General features: G+C 44.2%; 1 protein-coding gene across 1 annotated transcript; it reads right to left on the bottom strand.

The window, feature by feature from the left end:
• Positions 1-19,206: 19,206 nt before the first annotated feature.
• On the bottom strand, positions 19,207-21,337 carry LOC147849876 (9-cis-epoxycarotenoid dioxygenase NCED4, chloroplastic-like). Its single transcript, XM_087337131.1, has 2 exons — positions 20,781-21,337; positions 19,207-20,660 (listed from the first exon to the last, which is right to left on the bottom strand). The coding sequence occupies exons 1-2, from the start codon at positions 21,323-21,325 to the stop codon at positions 19,292-19,294; spliced, it is 1,914 nt and encodes a 637-aa protein (XP_087193257.1). The 5' UTR covers positions 21,326-21,337; the 3' UTR covers positions 19,207-19,291.
• Between the last annotated feature and the right edge of the window lie 301 nt (positions 21,338-21,638).

The following is a 21,638-nucleotide window of genomic DNA, read 5'->3' as shown; positions in this document are numbered from 1 at the left end:
AGAGAGAGTGATGATAAGAAAGATATGTATTATATGAAGAGAATATACAATGGTGGCTAAAAGGCTTAAGATTGGTGTTGAACCAATTTGGTTCAACATAATGCCTAGTGCCCTCTTTTATAGTGTTTTTAGGAGTAATCCTGAAGCTTCTAGAATGTTCCAGAGAAATCTGGAATATACACTAATTTCCTATAATAAAATGTAAATGAAAATAATATCCTACGTATTACAATAGATGATCTAATGGTCAAGAGCTCGACCCATATAACCTAAGGTCATGGGTTCGAGTCTTGCCATATCATGACACTATCCCCCGTTTAGAACGACGAGTGTCACGAGTCGTCTTGGATTTTGAGGACCTGGTTTGTGTGGATATTGACGATGGAAGTCTTCAAGAAGAGCACGAGCATTGGTCACATTTTCGATCGGTTCCCAAGTACGTTCGTTGGGGCTATAGCCTAGCCAATCGACTAGATAGTAGAGCTTGTTGTGAACCATCTTGGAATCAAGGATGGCGGCTCGATCGGGGGTGGAGGTTGGATAAGACGTCCTGGGATGGTGCTCTCATGGTAGGGTTCGAGGAGAGAACTATGAAACACCGGATGTATCCGAAGTTGAGGAGGTAGATCGAGACGAAAAGCGATGTCATTAATCTATCCAATAATACGGAAAGGACCTAATCGCCGATAATCTAACTTCTCACATGGACGAGTAGTCTTGATGTGTCGTCGTAGCAGCCACACCCAATCTCCAATATTAAAACTAGATGGAAGTCGATGACGATCCGCATAGACCTTGTGTGTTTGTTGAGCTTGCTGGAGATGAGTAGATAAATCCGCTTGTATCTTGCGTAACTACTCCAAACGATCCTCCGCGCACGGATTTGTGGACACCTCTGGGGTTTCAAGTACACTCCACCGGGGGTGACATCCCGTATAAGCATAAAATGACGTAACTTTAGTGGATGCGTGGATAGAGTTGTTATAGGCAAATTCGGCGAAGTGGAGAATATCTGCCCAGTCATCTTGATGATAGCTGAGAAAGCACCGCAGATACTGCTCCAACGTTTGATTTGTTCGTTCAGCTTGGCCGTTAGTTTGTGGGTGGTAGCCGGAGGAGAGGTTACAAGTGACCTTGAGCATGTTAAAAAGGTGCTTCCAGAATTTTGACACGAACTGGGGTCCACGGTCGCTGATGATACTATCGGGAAGTCCATGATGCCGACATACTTCACGCATGACAATTTCGGCCGTGTCTTCACTGGAGATCTCCTTAGTACATGGCAAGAAATGAGCCATCTTCGTATATCGATCGACCACCGTTAGAATCGCATTGAACCCCTTAGAGACTGGAAGATCTGTGATGAAGTCTAGAGCAATGGATTGCCACGGCTTGCTTGGAATTGGTAATGGTTCTAATAAACCATATGGATGATGCCTTGGCATTTTCGCTCTATAACATGTATCACAAGTCCGAACAAAATCCTCGACAAATTGTCGCATACAGGGCCACCAGAATGTTCGTTGTACTAAATGTAATGTTTTAGTACTACCAAAATGCCCAGCTGTATATGTGTCATGACAATTTTGTACTACTCGAAGGCGGCAAGAACCATTAGGAACATACAAAAGTTCTTTAAAGAAGAGTAATCCATCATGGTATTTGAATTGCTGATAGTCCGTACCTGGTGGTTGCGATTGTGACAATGACGCTCGAGAGGAATCAGTTTGTGCTAGTATAGCTTGGGTGAACGCATCTGTCTTCAAGTCTTCACGTATGGTATCGATAACGTGGGAATCCATAGGCATGTCAAAGATCTGTGTTGCTTGTAGTCGTGCCGGTCCCAAGATGACTTGTTTTTGGTTATCGAAAGCTGGCTCGCCGGGACGAGGTGCTAGATACGAACGTCGTGATAATGCATCTGCCTTCCCTTGGTGCCTCCCCAGACGATATGTAATTTTGAAGTCGAAACGCGTGAGGAAGTGGGACCACCGAGCTTGACGTCGATTCAACACATGAGCATCCTGAAAGTAGGCAAGATTCTTGTGGTCACTAAATACGGTGACTGGATGAGAGGATCCCTCCAGAAAATGCCTCCATTGCATAAAAGAATCCACTATTGCCAATAGCTCCTTATCATGAATTTCGTAGTTGATTTCGGCGGCGTCAAACTTGCGTGAGTGAAAAGCCACAGGATGTAGCTTCTCATCATTCCCCTGTTGTGACAGAATGCTCCCCAATGCAAAATCCGATGCGTCAGCTTCGATAATGAATGGTTTTTCCGGATCAACATGAGCGAGAATTGGAGCCGATGTAAATGCCTTTTTAAGACTCTCGAAAGCCATGTCCGTTTCTTCAGACCAGATGAACGGTTGTCCCTTCCTGGTAAGTTGTGTGAGAGGTAGAACGATCTTTGAGTAATCTTGTATGAATTTCCGGTAAAAATTAGCAAAGCCTAAGAAGCATTGCACATCCCACACCGAACGCGGAGTCTGCCATTCTACCACCGTTTTGACCTTAGCTGGGTCCATGGAGATGCCTTCTGACGAAATGATGTAGCCGAGAAATTCCACTTGCTTGCACCCGAAACTACATTTTTCCAGCTTTGCATACAGACCATGTTCTCGAAGTCGTTTTAGTACTAATAGTACATGAGAATCATGTTCTTCTTGGGTCTTTGAATAAACTAGCAGATCATCCAATAGATCTCGGAATATATCATTAGCCATGTGCTGGAAGACTGTTGGCGCATTAGTGAGGCCGAACGGCATGACCGTATACTCGAAGTGCCCATATCTGGTGCAAAACGCGGTCTTCCATTCGTCTCGTGGTCAGATCCGTACGAGGTTATATGCTCCCCGTAAGTCGATCTTCGTGAAGAACCTGGCACCATTGATCCGTTCTAAAAGACTTGAGATAAGGGGAAGAGCATACCTATTCCTGATTGTAACCTTATTCAAGCCACGGTAATCTACAACGAGACGAAGTGATCCATCTTTTTTTTTTACGAAGAAAATGGGCGCGCCGGCTAGAGATTTCGAATGCCGAATGAAACCATTTTCCAAATTCTCCTCTATATAGGCCCGAAGGACTTCCAACTCGGTTGGTGACAAATTGTAGATCGGTCCCCATGGCGGCTCTTTTCCCGGTTGTAAATCGATGGGGCAATCGTACGGTCGATGATGAGGAAGTGTGTTGGCTTGTACTTTATCGAACACATCGGCGTAATGACGATACTTCTCGGGAAGTTGAACGGTGGATTCTTCTTTAGTGGTGCTGGAGGGGTTTACTGATATTGCAAAGAGGAACATTTCCTCCTTGCACCCTTCTTTACGCAATTGACGTAGCGAAATGGTTGCCATCTTCTGAGTTGACCCTTGGGTTTGTCGACACCGGATTTCTCTTGTTCTCCATGTAACTCGAACCATGGTAATCCTAAAACTATAGGATGTTCTGGGATACTAATAATATTAAATGATACTACACATGCTAAGTTATCTAAGACAATATTAATGGGCTCTGACTCTTCTATGATATTTCCGGAAGCAATGGGACGTCCATCAATGACTACTATAGAGGCTGGACACTGGAGTTTTCTTAGGGATATCTTATGAGCTTGAGAAAATTTCTTATCCATAAAGCAAGAGTTAGCTCTGGAATCTAGGAGTGCTAGGACATGTACTGGAGGGGTACTTTTAGTACTAACTATTACTTGGGCTAGGAACACATCACTAACTTGCTTAGAGGGAATGGAACCACTAATGGGCTGCACAGATCTAAGGTTGTCCAACCAAACGGCTCCTAGTTTGGCTGGACTTAGTCGTTTAACTCTTCTTCTAACTGACTAAGGACATCAAATTTGTTTGCTAGATCTGGGATATTAGTAATATTAGTACTATTAGGACTATCAGATATCCCTACTGAAATAGGCTCGGATTTAATACAATTAGAACTAGCGACTATTTGGTTTACCTGTCTTCTTGGCCTATGGGGGCAATTTATTGTGATATGTCCTGGTCCACCGTAGTAAAGACATAATCGATTTGTACGGCGTCGCTGCTTTTCTTCTTCAGATAATGGCCCTCAACGACGTGTAGTGTCAATCTCCATCGGAGTCAGAGTATTCGCTGGAGGCGCATTATATGACTCCCTCAGAAAAGGTCTTGCTACCACTGAGGCGTAGGTGGGCTCTAATCTTGCCCTCGGCATCTGTAGCTGTCGTTCCGAACGTCGCTCAAAGAGGCGGTTGTCACATCTCACCGCGCGACTGATTGCTTCTGTTAAGGACTTTGGCTCTTCGGGGAAGGTCAATAGTAAATCCTTGGCGTCGTTCCGTAAACCATAACGGAATTGCTCCATCAACGCTTGATTATCCCAAGGGATATCGGCGGCGAGTAGGTGAAAATTTGCAGCGTATGCGGAGGCTGGATGGTCACCTTGGCGTAATTGCCAGATTTTGTTAATTGCGGTCCTGATGCTGTCAGTATCTCCGTAACATGCTTTAAACTCACCTAGAAACTCTTCAAAATTGTTGAGTAACGGAGATTCCTTTTCTAATAGACAGGTTTTTTGCAAGAGCGAAGTATTTTTGATAATATTATTCTCTTTTGGGAAATGGTGACCATCGCTGAAGTGCAGAAGCAAGATCTGGCGGTGTTATTTCTTGATTTTGAAAAAGCTTACGACAGAGTGGACTGGGATTTTATGGAGGGAACACTCGTTAGGATGGGTTTTCCAAGTAATTGGATACGAGGAGTTTCAGCATTATATCATAATGCAAGTAGTTCTCTATTATTTGCAGGGGACATTGGTAGGAATTTTTTTATTTCAAGATCTGTACGCCAGGGATGTCCACTTGCTCCTTTCCTGTTTTTGTTAGTATCCGAAGCATTCTCTGTACATTTAAATTCTCCATATGTAAATATTAAAGGTTTAGCACTACCAGTAGCAAACGCAAATGTGGATTGTGAATTCGCTAATGATACAGCTTTATATGTTCAGGCCTCACATGGTAATTTGTTTCATGTGCAAAAGGCCGTGGATGATTTCTCAGATGCATCGGGTGCATTGATAAATTGGGATAAGTCATCAGGTTTTTGGGTCGCTTCGGGAGATCCGCCAGTTAATGTACCCTCTTTAGGATTCACATGGATACCTCAAGGTCAGTCCATTAGGTATTTAGGTTGTAGAGTGGGTGTGGGATTAAAGTCAGAAGATATGATTGCACCCTTATTGTTAAGATTAAGAAATAAATTAGTATATTGGAATAAAGAAAAATTATCTTTAGCAGGACGTGTAGTTGTAGCTAATGCGGTGTTGTTGTCCTCGATTTGGTATATAGCATCTACATGGCTGTTTTTTAGGTCAATAATGTTGAAAGTTCAACGTTTAGTATGGACTTTTATTTGGGGGAACAATAGGTCAGTCAATCCTGTAGCAAAGGTAGCTTGGTCTATCCTGATACAACCTAAACAAAAAGGTGGTTTAGGTTTGATTGATCCATTTATGCAAAGCAAAGCTTTACTTACTAAACATGTTGTTAGGAGTTTATTGCCAGGACAGGAGTTATGGAAAAAGCTATGGATGCAACATCTATATAAGGTCAAGCCTTCGGTAGGTGGTCAATGGAAGGAGAGTCTTAGATGGTTCTTTAATGCCGATTTCCAGCTACCTAAGTCCAATGATGGATCATTGCGTTTCTTCAATGGAATTTTTCGGGCATGGGAAAATCTTCGGCAAGCGCTTGTTTTCTTGCCACCGAAAAGCTATCATCAATTTATGCGTCAACCATTGATATGGAATCCTTTATTTACTGATGAAGCTGCATGTGTTTTGGGTTTACGCCCTAGGTTATCATGGGCTGCAATGGATAGTGGACCAGCTCGTATGGTTGCGGATTGGATAAGGTTTATGCAGTCCTCTACGCTGGAGCAAAGTAATAGGTTATCGAACTTAAGAGGGGCTAAGATCATGTTATCACAATTGTCCAGGGTGTATCAGGTCACAGTGCCTACATTGCAATTCGATCATTTTCAGAGTTGGTACGGTATATTCTCGACACTCAATATACTTATAGGAGCTCGGTTATATGATCAAAATGGTAGCATTTATTTTTATGAAGTGTTGGACAATGGTAGGTTGATACTAGTGGATGAGGAGTCTCAAATCATGTTGGCTGCAAAGCAATTGCCAGTGCGAGTAATTGCTAGATTACATAAAAATATATATATTGATCCTAGTCCACTAATAGTTAATTTTTCATCTCATATTTCGGTGTTAGACTCTAAACCTATTGATGACCTGCAGTGGGATCCAGCGGATTATGGTTGGAAATTATCCATATCTGACTCTTTGACTAAGATCCTTCCTTTTTTCAAATATTCAGTAGCGTTTGGTAGGAATTTTATGTTGAGGCAGACCGAGCCGATACTTGCTGGAAAAAAGTATTGGGAGGAAGGTAATGTTTCATCTACTCATATGGTTATGTTTTGGAAACAGTTTTGGTCTATTAAATGCATGAATAAGATATTGCATTTTCGGTGGTTGATGATTCATTATGCATTGCCAATAGGTCATTTATTGAGGGGATCGGTGAGTAATCGGTCATGTATTATGTGTGGGTTTGCGGATGAGACATTGCATCATGCATTTTGGGAATGTGTTTCTTCAAAAAGTTTTTGGTGTCGAATTCTTAGGCTCCTAGGCCGTAAGTATAAGTCTGCTATTTTTACGTGGGGTGCAGTCTTTTGGGGAATGTTGGATCAACAAAGGGCTTTTTATCATTATAATCATTCTTCATTGTCTTTATATGTAAGAAGTTTTCAGGTATATTCTACTTCAGGATCCTTGCAGGGAGTCAAGTTCTTCTCGCGGAGCTATGTTTGGCAGATTGTCTCCTCGTTGTCTCTATGGGTTCTTTGGAAAGCTCGGTGCTCCAAGTTATACAATGATGAAGACATTCACGTTGTGGATCAGGTAAAGTCTTTTTGGAATTTATTAGTACATTCGGTTAAAGGTGAGTATGACAGGTATAAAGGCTATGGAAACACAGCCATTCGAAAAAGAAAGAGATTACGACGAGTTTGGTCAGCTATTCCTATAATGTTAGATGCAGGCACGGAGGTTAGGTGGAATTATGTGCCACCTCGTTGGTTGTTCCCGCCACCAGTACCATTCTTAGGGCGAACAACATGAGAGACGGTGGCGGCATGTATGAAGCCTATTTTAATGTAGGTAAGATATACATATGCTAGAAGAAGATATGAGGAAATGGGATGATGTTCTGGATGCTGAATCAGGCTAGTAAAAGAAGATTTTAGTGGTATGAGGCAGATTTCGTGTGATAATCAGAGACATCGACATGGTGGATGTGGACAGGTTGAAATAGGTTTAAGTTGTTTTGTGATTAGGATGACTGATGGTGGTGGGGGTTGTCAAACATTACTAGGAGAAGGTGAGGATTTCTGTTTGTTTTCTACTCGTTTGTTGGTTGTTAGTGTAACAGGATTGTCGAATCGGAGATAGTGAGATGGTAGATGGGGACAGGACGAAGCCGTTTTTCTGTTTTTTGTGGTTAGGATGAGTGATGTTGGAGTGGGGGCTGAAGCAGATTATTATGAGAAGGCGAGGAATGATTTTCGCTCATTTTTGTTGTGTTACAGGGCCGCATTAATCAGTGAGATGGAATAGGGGAAGCAAGATACCCTACATATGGGTTGACTTAAGACAGATATTATGGTTCTCATAGGTTGCGGGATGATGGCAGTGGGATTTGAAGCAACTTTGTCATGGTGTGAGGATGAGTGGTGTTGGTGGGAGGGCTGAAGCAGATAAGGAGGGGAGAGGAATCATTGTTCACTTATTTTGTTGTTAATTACACAGGATATTGGCGGTACTCGGCGAGATGGTGGATGTGGATTGATTGAAGCAATTTGTTTGTTTTTAGGAGTGATGATGGTGGGGGGGACAGAAGCAAATCATGAGGGGATGAGGAACCATTATTCACTTGTTTTTGTTGTTTTTGTATAGGTCAGAGGTGGTATTCGGCGAGATGGTGGATGTGGTTTGACTGAAGCAATTTCTCTGTTTTTAGGAGTGACGATGGTGTGGGGGAACGAAGCAAATCATGAGGGAATGAGGAACAATTTCTCATTTTTGTTGATTCATTGCACAGGACATTGGTCCTATTCGGCGAGATGGTGGATGTGGACTAAAGGAAGCAATGTGTCTGTTTTAGGAGTGATGATGGTGGGGGGGATCGAAGCAGCTCATGAGGGGATGAGGAATTTTTATTTATTTTGTTGTTAATTCCACAGGACATTGGTGGCATTCGGCGAGATGGTGGAGGTGGACTGAATGAAGCAATTTGGTTGATTTTAGGAGTGATGATGGTGAGGGGGCCGAAGCACATCATGAAGGGAGAGTGAATAAGTTGTGGGGATCGAAGCAAATGGGATCTGTTTGCAACTGCTTCTGTTGGGATGGTGAATCTTCTTACAGAGACGGAAATCTTCTTACACCTGACACATATGATTGGAAAGACGGAGGACATGGAATCTGCAGCAGATCACTGGAATCAATGCTGTGTTTTATGGCTGGTTTTTTTTTTTTTTTTCCCAACAGTTTTTACAAATACTAGAATCATTTCAGATATACTGTGGAGATGAAACAATATTATGTACTATTTGTATACTGCCTCCGGGCTTTTTATTAATACCAATGGAGCATATGTTTTATGGTAAAAAAAATAGTGGAGCTAACCATGACAACGCTGAGCCACTTAACAAAGTGCCTACTAAACCCGGTCGTGATGCATCAGTGGGATATTGGGAAGGATGCATTTGAATAACTAATCGTACCTGGTTAAGGAACCCTCTAAACTGCGATCGCGTTCCATCGAACTTTGTGGGAAGGCCAATCTTGGGTTCTTTATGAATCCCTTGTGTTCCGGGCCCTTGTTGTTGCATCTCTACGATGGTTGCTTCGAGTTGTTGCACGCGTAACGCAAGTTCCCCATGTTGTTGTTGCGTTTGCTGCTTTTCTAAGGAGATTTGTTGAAGATCCCCCAGCAACCGTTGGTTTTCTTGTTCCAAAGCATGGAACTTCTCCTTCAAGCATTGAAATTCTGAGAAAACAAATTGATATTCTTCAGCGCTAACAGTGGCCATGGGATGAAAGAAAAGAGGAATAAAAGATTAGTAGGAAATGAGAGAGATAGAAGGTAGGGCCAAAATTGGTTCAAACTGTCATGAACAGTACTGAGACAGAGAAGGAATTAGTACTAAACGAAGGATTAGTACTATGAGAGGTGTGGAACTTCTTCGAGAGAAGGAAGAAGTGAGCGAGACAAAGAGAAAGAGAGAGATTGAGAGAGAGAGAGAGAGTGATGATAAGAAAGATATGTATTATATGAAGAGAATATACAATGGTGGCTAAAAGGCTTAAGACTGGCATTGAACCAATTTGGTTCAACATAATGCCTAGTGCCCTCTTTTATAGTGTTTTTAGGAGTAATCCTGAAACTTCTAGAATGTTCCAGAGAAATCTGGAATATACACTAATTTCCTATAATAAAATGTAAATGAAAATAATATCCTACGTATTACAATAGATGATCTAATGGTCAACAGCTCGACCCATATAACGTAAGGTCATGGGTTCGAGTCTTGCCATATCATCACAGATGAAGAGTACCCGACTACGGAAGACCCGCTGAGAACCGGATGAAGAGTACCCGACAAGAGCCGGATGGTGAAGGCCCGGTGAGAAGTGCTCACTGGATGGAAGGGACATATTCCTAAATATTTTTCTGAGAGTCCATCGAAGCTATATTTGTAAATATCCGAAAAGTCATATTAGTATAAATATGACTTAGGGCAAACATAGTATTTGTGGTTGTTGTCATTCTTGTTGGCGCAAGATTAGAGCGCGTAATAGTGTTTAGAGAGAGAGAGAGAGAGAGAGGAAGAGGTCGTTGCCTCTGTTGTAACCGCCGCCTGTTGCGAAGATCGAGAGCGTGAGGTCGTTGCCTCCGTGAGCTCACTGTTGTAATCATTGTGATATAGTGATAGTGTGGAGTCTGTGAAGTCCCGTGGTTTTTCCCTCTCAGGGTTTTCCACGTTAAACATCCTGTGTACTCTTCTCTCTTGTGTCGTTTGTTTTTTTCTTCCCCATTTTCTGTGTTTGATTCTAAGCTCGGTTGTGTGTTCATCGGAGCGTGTAGTTCCTGTCAAAGTGGTATCAGAGCGAAACGACACAGAAAATGGATGAATCGTTGGGCGGCATGTTCAAGCTCACCGGCTCCAACTATTCAGTGTGGAAGTCGAAGATGAGGGACATGCTCGTGGTTAAAGATCTTTGGTTGCCGGTTCAGTTTGGGGACAAGAGACCAGACAAAATCAATGCCACAAATGGAAGGTGATGCACATGAAGACAACGGCTTACATACGGTGCTTCATCGACATGAGTCTATACAACAGCTTCAATGAAGAGAGCAAGGCTCATGAGCTCTGGGAGAAGATCGGCATTATGTTTCAGAACAAAAATGTTGTCAATCAGGTTTCGGTATTTCGGAAGCTATAGTAAGACTCCGGTACCAAGATGGCTCCAGCATGGCGGAGCACATGAATGCCTTCCAGGGGCTGATCCACCAGGCAACATCATTGGAAGTTCCTCTTGCCAATGAGGTATTATCACTACTCCTGCTCGGTTCCCTCCTAGATAGCTACGAGACGTTGGTGGTCACCTTGGGCAACGCCGGGCCGGAAGGGAAACGGTTATCCCTAGCAAGAGTGAAGTCGAGATTGCTAGATGAGGAGGCACGTCGGAAAGATAAGGATACGAGCTCCGACTCCAAAGCGCTCCTTACTGAATTGGAACGCGGAAGACAAAGGAACCACAGTCCCCAGAACCGGGAAAAGTCAGGGACACGGTCAAAGTCAAGGGGCAGACCTACTTGCTTCTATTGCAGCCAGCCGGTACACTTCTAGAAGAACTGTCGGCATTTCCGAAAAGACAAGGAAACCGACGGTACCGATTCGAAGTGGACAATGGACCGGAACGGTAAAGACCGGAGGGGAACGGACCGGAAGGGAACGACGGCAATCACGGCGAGTGAAGAAGAGTTGATGCTCATCACCGAGGAGAGTGAGATAAACCTTGCCGGCGACGAGATGACTTGGGTGGTTGACTCCGGAGCGTCGTTCCACCTTACCCCAGACCGGAAATGCTTCTCATCCTACTCAGCCGGTGATCACGGCTGTGTCCGGATGGGGAATGAAGGTACATGCCGAATTGTCGGTATAAGAGACGTGTGGCTAACAACACCAACCGGATGCAAGCTGTTGTTGAAGGCTGTCTGACACATTCCGGAGGTTCTTCTGGACCTGATATCAGCCGATCGGCTAGATGATGAAGGCTACACGGGTAGCATCCGGAACGGTGTTATGAAGTTCAGCAAAGGGAGAGTGATTGTGGCTCGGGCCCGGAAGGTAAACACTATACCTGATGAATGCCTGGTTATGTCTGGAGGAAGTGAACCTGGCATCCCACACTGTCGGTGAGCTGTGGCACAAAAGGTTGTGTCACATGAGCGAGAAGGGGATGAAGAGGCTTGTAGACGACAACCTCATTCCAGTGAAGAACGTGCACTTGGAGAAGTGCACTGATTGTCTGGCCGGTAAGAAAAACCGGACCTCCTTCCGACCAAGGCCACCGATGAGACGTAATGCACCACTAGAGTTGGTGCATACTGATGTGTGTCAAGTGGACACGAAGTCACATGCAGGATCGCAGTACTTCGTGATGTTCATAGATGACCATAGCAGGAAGCTATGGGCCACACCGTTGAAGACGAAGGATCAGGTGCTATCCGTCTTCAAAGAGCTCCACGCGAGAGTGGAAAGAGAAACCGGACGGAAGCTGAAGGCGGTTCGAGTAGATAACGGAGGTGAATACCGGGGGCAATTCGAGGAGTACTGTCGCTCGAAGGGAATCCGGCTCGAATTTACCGTGTCGAAGACGCCGGAACTAAACGGGTTGGCCGAGAGGATGAACCGGACCGTAATGGAGAGGGTCCGGAGTATGCTGGCGCATGCAAAACTACCCAAGAAGTTTTGGGCTAACGCACTGTCGATGGCGACATATGTGATAAACAGATCACCCTCAGTACCCTTGGACGGAGACACGCCACAGAGACTCTGGACTAGTAAGGAAGTGTCCTACCAGCATCTAAAGGTATTCGGGTGTCTCGTGTACGTGCATGTAGCTAAGGACCGGAGAGGAAAGTTGGATCCGAAGACCCGGCCATGCATATTCCTCGGTTACGGCGACGATGAGTTCGGCTACCGAGTGTGGGACCTGGTCGACAAGAAGGTATTCCGGAGTCGAGATATTATCTTCATGGAGGACAAGACGCTCGCCGATTGGGAGTCAGAGAAGAAGATAATGAACTCCGAGTCGACCGGTAAGGATCGATTCTACGATGAGCAGACCCAACCGGCAAGAGACCGGTTAGCACTCGAGGAACCAGCCGTTTACGGTGAGGATACCGAACCGGCAGAAGAAGAAGTAGAGGAAGCTGAAACCGGAACCGGCCAAGACCCCGAATCGGATTCGGATGAAGATCAAATAGTGGAGCCGGTTGCCGAAGGCCAAAGACGGAGATATCCTCTCAGAGAGAGAAGGGCCCCCGAAGATTTCCGAATGCAGAGCATGTGTTGCTAACCAATCAGGGGGAGCCAGAAAGCTTCGAAGAAGCGAAGGATGACACCCACAACCGCAAATGGTTCAGTGCCATGCAAGATGAGATGGAATCCCTACATGAGAACCATACGTACGAATTGGTGGAGTTGCCTAAAGGAAAGCGGGCACTCCGAAACAAGTGGGTGTACAAGTTGAAACCGGGAGATGTCGGTAACCCCCCGAGATACCAAGCCAGGATCGTGGTGAAGGGGTTCCAGCAAAAGAAGGGCGTGGACTTCGACGAGATATTTGCCCCGGTTGTAAAGATGACCTCCATTCGGACGGTGTTGAGTATAGCGGCAAGCATGGACCTTGAGGTAGAGCAGCTGGACGTGAAGACGACATTCCTTCAGGTGACCTACATGCAGCAACCGGAAGGATTTGTGGAGAAAGGGAAGGAGCACCTGGTTTGCTGGTTGAAGAAGAGCTTGTACGGACTCAAGCAAGCTCCCCGACAATGGTACCCGAAGTTCGACTCCTTCATGACCAATCAAGGGTACCACAAGACACGGGCTGATCACTGTGTGTTTGTGAAGAAGTTCGAAGGAGGCGACTTCATGATACTCCTTCTATACGTGGACGACATGTTGATCGTCGGACGGTACCAAGCCAAAATACGAATGTTGAAGAAGGCTCTCAACCAAACCTTCACGATGAAAGACTTGGGCCCGGCAAGACAAATGTTGGGGATGCATATCATCCGGAACTGGCCAACGAAGCAACTGTGGCTGTCACAGGAGAAATACGTGACAAAGGTGCTTCAACGGTTCAACATGTCAGATGCGAAACCGGTCGGATCGACACTTCCGGCAAACTGCAGGTTATCCGGTAAGCAAAGCCCGAAGAAGAAAGCAGAGAAGGCGGATATGATGAAGGTTCCATATGCCTCTGCCGTCGGGAGCTTAATGTACACAATGGTGTGTACCAGACCGGATATAGGATACGTAGTCGAAGTGGTGAGCCGGTTTATGAGCAATCCCGGCAAGGAGCACTGGAACACTATCAAATGGATACTCCGGTACTTGAAGGGCACTTCAAATATTTGTCTCCGATTCAGCTCCAGAAAACCTCACCTTGACAGTTTTACCGATTCGGACATGTCGGCTGATGTGGATACCAGCTGGTCTACATTCGGGTATGTAATGACATATGCAAGGGGAGTTGTTTCGTGGCAGTCGAGGCTGCAGAAGACGGTTGCACTGTCAACCATGGAGGCGGAGTACATGGCTGTTGTGGAAGCCGACAAGGAAATATTATGGATGAAGGACTTCATCGAAGAGCTCGTTATCTGGCAAGATGAATATCGGCTCTATTGCGATAGTCAAAGTGCCATCCACCTTGCTAAGAATGCGGCCTACCATTCCTGGACGAAGCATATCCATCGAAGGTATCACTGGATCCAGGAAAGAGTAGATGAACAGGAGTTCGCATTGACGAAGATCCACACGGCCGAGATTGGGTCAGATATGCTGACCAAAGTATTGATACCCGACAAGCTGGATGCATGCCGGAAGCAGATCGGACTAGTAAGACATCCCATGTCAGAGTGAAGAGGGAGTTTGTTAGGAAACAGGTCCCTCCGGATGGGAAGTGAGAAGAACAGTACCGATGAGCAAACTCGGCCGAGGCCGAAACCAGATGAAGAGTACCCGACTACGGAAGACCCGGTGAGAATCGGATGAAGAGTACCCGACTACGGAAGACCCGGTGAGAACCGGATGAAGAGTACCCGACTACGGAAGACCCGGTGAGAACCGGAGGAAGAGTACCCGGCAAGAGTTGGATGGTGAAGGCCTGGTGAGAAGTGCTCACCGGATGGAAGGGACATATTCGTAAATATGTTTTTGAGAGTCCATCGGGGCTATATTTGTAAATAGCTGAAAAGTCATATTAGTATAAATATGACTTAGGGCAAACTTAGTATATGTGGTTGTCATTCTTGTTGGCGCAAGATTAGAGCGCGTAACAGTGTACAGAGAGAGAGAGAGAGAGAGAGAGAGGAAGAGGTTGTTGCTTCTGTTGTAACTGCCGCCTGTGGCGAAGATCGAGAGCGCGAGGTCGTTGCCTCCGTGAGCCCACTGTTGTAATTATTGTGATATAGTGATAGTTTGGAGTCTGTGGACTCCCGTGGTTTTTCCCTCTCAGGGTTTTCCACGTTAAACATCCTGTGTACTCTTCTATCATTTGTGTCGTGTTTTTTTTTTTTCCTTCCCCGTTTTCTGTGTTTGATTCTAAGCTCGGTTGTGGCCGAGCGGTGTTCATCGGAGCGTGTAGTTCCTGTCACTGTTGTATAGAGAGAGAGGAGATACAAAGTTATACTCTGTTGTAACCGCCAATTGGCAAAGATACATAGCTCAAGGTTGTTGCCTCGGAGTCTCTGATTGTATCTTTCCTACATATAGTGTAGCTTGGAGTCTGTGGGCTTCTGTGGTTTTTTTCCCATTAGGGTTTTTCCACGTAAACATTTTGTGTACTCTCTACTTCCCATTTCTGTGATTCATTCTCATTGAAGTGATTCTAGACTCAGTTGTGGCCGAGCAATATTCCGCACTATTCTGTACAAGTCACCTACACGGATGTTGATTACGCCGGAAATGTCGGCAATCGTAGGTCAACATTTGGATTTACGTTCTCATTAGGAAGTGCCGCGGTCGCTTGGAGCAGCAAAAAGCAACCGACAGTGGCACTATCGAGCACTAAGGCCGAGTATTGAGGGGCGGTTGTTGCCACATGCGAAGCCATTTGGCTAAACAGGCTCTTAAAGGATTTGTAGGTGGAGTTGTCTGAACCGACAACGATATATTGCGACAACCTCAGCAACATCCAACTAGCGAAGAACCATGTCTTCCACACCCGGACAAAGCAAATCAAGGTGCACTATCATTTTGTATTTGAGTGAGTCCTCTCCGGAGAAATTGAACTTCTTTATGTTCCGATTGATCGGTAGGTAGCTAACATCTTCACCAAACCCCTGGGTCTAGACAAGTTGCAGCCGAATTACACAGAGACCAAACGGACAAGGAGGCATCCAACACCAACGCCGAGATGGAGGAGCCGACGGGTCGAGGGGCGTCAACACTGCGATAGCAAGGGAGCTCACATGGGCCTTGGAAGCACACAAGTCAACCGTAAGGGTCGAGGTGTGCTGAACTAGTTGAGTCAAGAAGCCTCGGACCAGAGGGGTCGTGGGATGCGGGACCAAACTAGACGAGGAGCACAAGCAAGGCATCAAGATGCCAGGAGAAGAGGCTGGAATGATGAACTAGCTGGAGCTGACACGGAGGGATCTCAAGTTAAGCTTGAGGGTTAGTGTTGAGAGTTGAACATGGAACGAATCGGCTAAAGAAGCTGAGAACCGAGGGTCGAGGGTCGTGAGCCGAGTCAGAAGGATCCCGAAAGGCCGTTGAGGGCCTATATTCCTATTATAGTAAATAGGAATATTGTAGGCAGAATTCCTATCAGGCTCATTTATGAGCATTCAAGTACTGATGATACTTGTGCTAGCCCACCCATCAAGGGCTTGTATAAAAAGTGCTCACTGAGCACAATGTATGTACAAAGTGTTCATTATTTGTAATAGAAGTTGTTTTCTGATCTTTGTCTCTCACACCATTCTCTGTGTATACCGAACTATCGAGTTTCTGAAGCCAATTGTGTACTCGATGTCTATCACACACGCTTCCGCAAACGTATTCTTTTACAGTTAGTGATCTGTGTGTCAACTATATCTTATTTTGTGCTCAAGTATTCTGTGTCTATGTCGAATTTCTGGTTACCGTACCTACTAATTAACCATATAAAGCTGAATAGTCGATCATCAATACTTATCAATCAGAGTAGTATTCTTTGTATATCAATTCTCGAGTATAGACTAGTACGAGCAATCCAATTTCCTACCACAATCATCTTGATTGAACGTTCGGGGTTGAACGTTCAACCTATTGTGTCTATCGGATACAACAGTAGATTGTTGGCAGATCAACAACCTCTAATAGCCTATCTGTATCACACTGATCGGCACACCGATCAAGTTCCCTCCGATCAGACTCTTCGATCCGATCCGTGCCTAGCCGATCAGTCTTCATCCGATCCGACTCTCGGCTTGTTCAGCCAATGGCCCATGTTGAGCTTGTCCACTCAACATGAATCCTCAATACTCAATCACTATGATGTAAGTAATTTGGATTCCAAATGCATAGAAATGTGGTGACATGCTCTTCTAATCCATACCAGTCTAAAAACATCATGTATGGAGGAAACAACTAATGTTTTCACTCTTTAGTGATATATGATTCTACATCCTATCCTTCTATAGATGCATTGTATGCTTCTAATTGTGATAGGAAAGTGTTGCCAACATCTCCCTTTAATTTTCTTTAGCTTGTCTCTTCACGTGGTTCTCCATTATGTACCTACACTTTGCTCTATGAACATTTTTAGCAATTATGCCTTTACCTCATCCAAAAACCTACCAATATTCTTTGTCAGTTCTAAATAGTTTATTGAAAATAATATGTTTACCATATTAACCACTAAATTGCAATGGCTTCAACAATTTTAGAGATTATTGAATTGTCCTTGGATGCAATGTTTTGCTTCAAACTTCAATTCTCCCAATGATCCATCATTTGTGTCTCCACTTGCACTTATACGTTTATTGATTATGCTCTTTAGATACCAACATCATCCATGAAGTCTCTCAACTAGCTCTTTAACATTATATTTACTTAATTACATGTAATTGGAATAAAACATACAAATAGCATGGTTTGTGCATGTATGCATAGGTATCCAAAAGTTGAGATAATAACCAATATTTGTACTTTCTTATCTTATCATAACATCTACACTTTTATATGAGATAACCAAATATCATCTATATAGTCTATTCACGATCAATATATACAATTTACATGATTTATCCATTCTATGAGTGACTTCATTAATCTTGCCAGTAACAATGTTCTTCAACTTTTCCATTTAAACGAAAAAATATTTTGAGTGATGGAAGTCATTTGTGCTAGATTTTGCTGCTTAATATAAATGGTCACAATTATGCTATCGTGGGTAAGAGATTCTCATAGTAGAAACACCGAAGTGTTCCACAATTGTAGTAGACTTGATAAGGACAAGTTGTGTGTAGTAGTTGTTATATCCAATGACAATTGTGCCATAATTTGAGCTTTGTAGTGGATTTTCTAGAGCAAGATGTGCTCCAATATGGAATGCAAAACCTCTCACACATTCTCTCAATATACAAGCACAACAAACTCTACTAATCAATAACCAAGCACAAGTGCTACATCTTTTTATGTCAACCACGATTGTTTTGCTCAATGAATATTATGCTTTGTTCATATTGGTAAGTTTTTTTTTAAATGGAGGCAACAAAGGGCCTTATGTGCGTTGGTTGTATGCCAAGACTTCTTTCTTGCCTTTTTTTGTGTATTAGTGGAGTGAAGAAAATGTGAGAAAGATTATGTGGATCTATGAAATTAAATACTACATTCTTCGGGCATGTTGATAAATTTAAATCCTAGCATAGCAAAGAAAGAAAGAAATGTTTTGGGTGGTCAATCGTATGAACATGCATGGCACAAATACATACACTCATGTTTGAGGTTGTGTGATAGTATGGCAGTGGCTGATTCCAAAGTCATCACATAAAATCCATGATCATGCATTTGACCATAAATAGATTGACTCTACATCTTTCTAATGAGTTTATAAACTTTAGACTATTTGTTATAAAGGTGTTCAAAAAATATGTCGGCCACAGACTAGAGCCCCAAACTTGCCCAACCAATCATCCAATGTCTATAGAAATGAGATCGATTCTATTTGTACATTATTTTTAAAATTGATATAAAACTTGCTATATATGAGACACAATATTTATGTACATGTGCACATATATATTGACTACATAGAGAGATGCACGTACGCAAGTTACAACTAACATTTAGTATCCTTTTTAAGGATATGACCCATGATGAGTATGTGATGCTTGATTGATTGATGGATGGATGGAAATAATTGGAAAGCCTACACAAATAGCCAAGCAAAAAGTGAATGATGATGCAAACAATGAACTTTAGATAAAAACAACCAAAGCATAGGATAGGAACTAAGAAGAGCTTCCTTATTTATAAAACATTTCCCATATCTCATTTAATGCACAAAAAGTGCTCTTTTTCTCTTTTATGCACAAAAAAGAGGCTTAATTTATGAAGGGACCTTTTTTATTTATTTACATTCCCTTGTTTGTCACCATGCATGGCCCAAAACCAAAAGGGAAGAGAATCATCAACATTGAGGATTCCATATGGTTCTCTCTTTGCTCTTTGTTCCTAAGTATCCATCTCCTTTCCAATCCTACTTAGCATTGTGAGCTATATATTTTCTTGGTTTCATCAGTTGCTTGATATAATGTTGTTTGGCTACTGCTTAAGATTGTCTACTATATATTTTCTTGATTTCATCGGTTGCTTGATATAATGTTGTTTGGCTACCACGTGATTCGCTAAGATTAGGCTAAGAATTGCTACGATCAATGTTGCTTTTGGAGCTCCTTGCATGTGATAAAGGTTCCATGGAAACCAAATGGTACTCTACAAGGAATCTTCACCGACGCAACTAAATCAAGACAAGGGGACTTTGCATTAAGAACAAGAAGCTCCGATTTGCCACATTCTTCATCATGTAAGAAAGTGAGAACATACCCATCATCCTCATCACCTTCGGCGTCCTCACAATAGCTAGGTACAAACATAGGCTCCCCGCCATAGCATCCTTCCTTGAACATGAACTTAGCCACAACACTAGTATCAAGAGTTTTATCACCTTCATTGATATGAGAAATATCATGAATTGATCCATCATGACCCCCACACACCCTTGTTGTAAGGTCAACCTTGGCAATGCCCGACACTTTCGGCCACGGCTCGGTGATGGCGAGATAGGCGTACTGGGACTTCTTGCCAATGTAGTGGCGGTTCACGTGCCCTGCCTCAAGGTTCATCGAGGGTGTAATCTCCCGCCTTTGAGATGTCCGTGAGTGTCTGTCAAGCCGCACCTCCGACAAAATGCTCCTGAATGGACTCGAATCGGAGTGTTCGTTGACATCATTGCACCCGTTGAAGACTCCATCGGCCGGAGTCATGCAAGATCCAATTATAACTATCTCCTCTCCATCCCTTTCTTCCCATGCATTCCAGAGATGAAAGCAGAAACAATCCGGCACGTCGATCCACTCCAATCCCGTGTCGTCAATGGCGTCCCGGGCCAAGATCCCAAACCGGCTTGTCTTGTTCTTATCGAAAACTACAGGGGAGGTCCCCTTGAGCATGGAAGGGATATGGAATATTACTTGCTGGTCCGGGATGATGACAAACTGTTGAGTGATGGCAAAGTCATGGATAAGTGTAGGATGAGGAAGGGATATAGAGACCTCCGCAGCTTTGATTCCAGTAGGGGAGAATTTAAAGTATTTAAGGTAGGGCTTGGACACTACAGAATAGCCAATGGAGAAAAGCTCACCAGTGATGGGGTCAAGCTTTGGGTGGGCAACCATGGTGGCAGAAGGGGAGACCTGGCCATGGAAATCATATCGACCCACCGTCTCGAGGTCTCCGTTGCCACATATCCGGACACGATAAGGAAGGTCATCCTCTGACATGGCCAGAAGGCTCCCGTCGAAGAAGATGAGCCCCGCATTCGCGACCCCGATGCCTCTCGAAAGGTTGACGAGGCCCGCCAACCCACGAGCATAGAAAAGGAGGAGCTTTGCCATGCCGCTAGCGCCATGGAGGTCCCCTACAGGTTTGGGGAAGAAGGATCTCCCCAACTCCTCCTCTACTGAGAGCCTATAGGTCTTGGTGAACCTCGATGCGTAGCTCACGCGATTATCGCCATCATTCGTGCCGTTTAATCCCGTGTTGTTGTCGTTGACACAATTGAATGACACCATGTTGCTATTGTCGATCATGTTGTCGACACAATTGAATGACACCATGTTGTTATTGTCGACATGATTGAATGACACTGCATGCAACATGCCGTCGCCATCGAAGACATGGTGCCCGCCCTTGGGCTCGAACCTCGGGTTCGCACCATTCCGGACGTATACCCCGCCCATCAGGCATGACGGGAGCGTGCCTTCAACCGGAAGCCTGTGGGTGACTGGGCACTCGGGCACGGGCGAGAAATTCCCGGCTAGCTGAACCTTGGGGTCCACAGAGGGAGACAAGGGGAGCCTCGCGGCATCCATCCGTGCAATGATGGAGCTCTCGAAAGCATCGAGGATGCGTGCAAGGAGCGATTGGAGCGGATTCCAGTTGGGATTAGGAATGGGGCAGCTAGTAGGTAGAGGCACCTTGGAGCCATGGGTATTGTTCATGGAGCGAGACCAATTGAGTGGATGTGGCCGACTAAAAGATGGTGTAGAACTAGAGCTAGGCCATAGACCGACATTGGTTGGATTAGGGTTACCATGGACGCCACCACAGGTAATGTTAGTGGAGCTATTGGTGATGGATTGGTGTTGGGTTAGGGCAGATTGGATTAAAGAAGAATTGGGGAGCATGGTACTGCTATTCATATGGCCTAAAACCTAACATAAATCTATGTGTATACGTGATTATGTGTGTGTGTTGTTAATATATGAAATCAGCTATCGAGGAATAACATGGAAGGAAGGAGGGACCCACGTTTCCTATGTAAAGAGGGAACCCAAAAAAAGAAGAAGAAGGAAAATGCTTTTTTTTCTTCTACTTCGGCTTCCAATTGCATGTTGCCACGTGTCTCCATCTCCATGCTACTACTTTTCCACATATGAGGTATGAGAGAGAGAGAGAGTATGTATATATGAGATATGAGAGGGAAAGTGTGTGTGTCTT

Source organism: Azolla caroliniana, unplaced genomic scaffold, assembly GCF_043228905.1.
Source record: "Azolla caroliniana isolate FFs.n. ecotype wild unplaced genomic scaffold, voAzoCaro1.0.p SCAF_22, whole genome shotgun sequence".
Lineage (NCBI taxonomy): Eukaryota > Viridiplantae > Streptophyta > Polypodiopsida > Salviniales > Salviniaceae > Azolla > Azolla caroliniana.
The sequence above is the reverse complement of the archived record's forward strand: the minus strand, read 5'-3'. Positions and strand labels throughout refer to the sequence as shown.

Coding starts and splice junctions, on each gene's coding strand:
- LOC147849876 (XM_087337131.1), bottom strand. CDS start 21,325: ATGCTCCCCAATTCTTCTTTAATCCAATCTGCCCTAACCCAACACCAA. Junction 20,661..20,780: donor GGCATGTTGCATGCAGTGTC/ATTCAATCATGT, acceptor ATTAAACGGCAC/GAATGATGGCGATAATCGCG.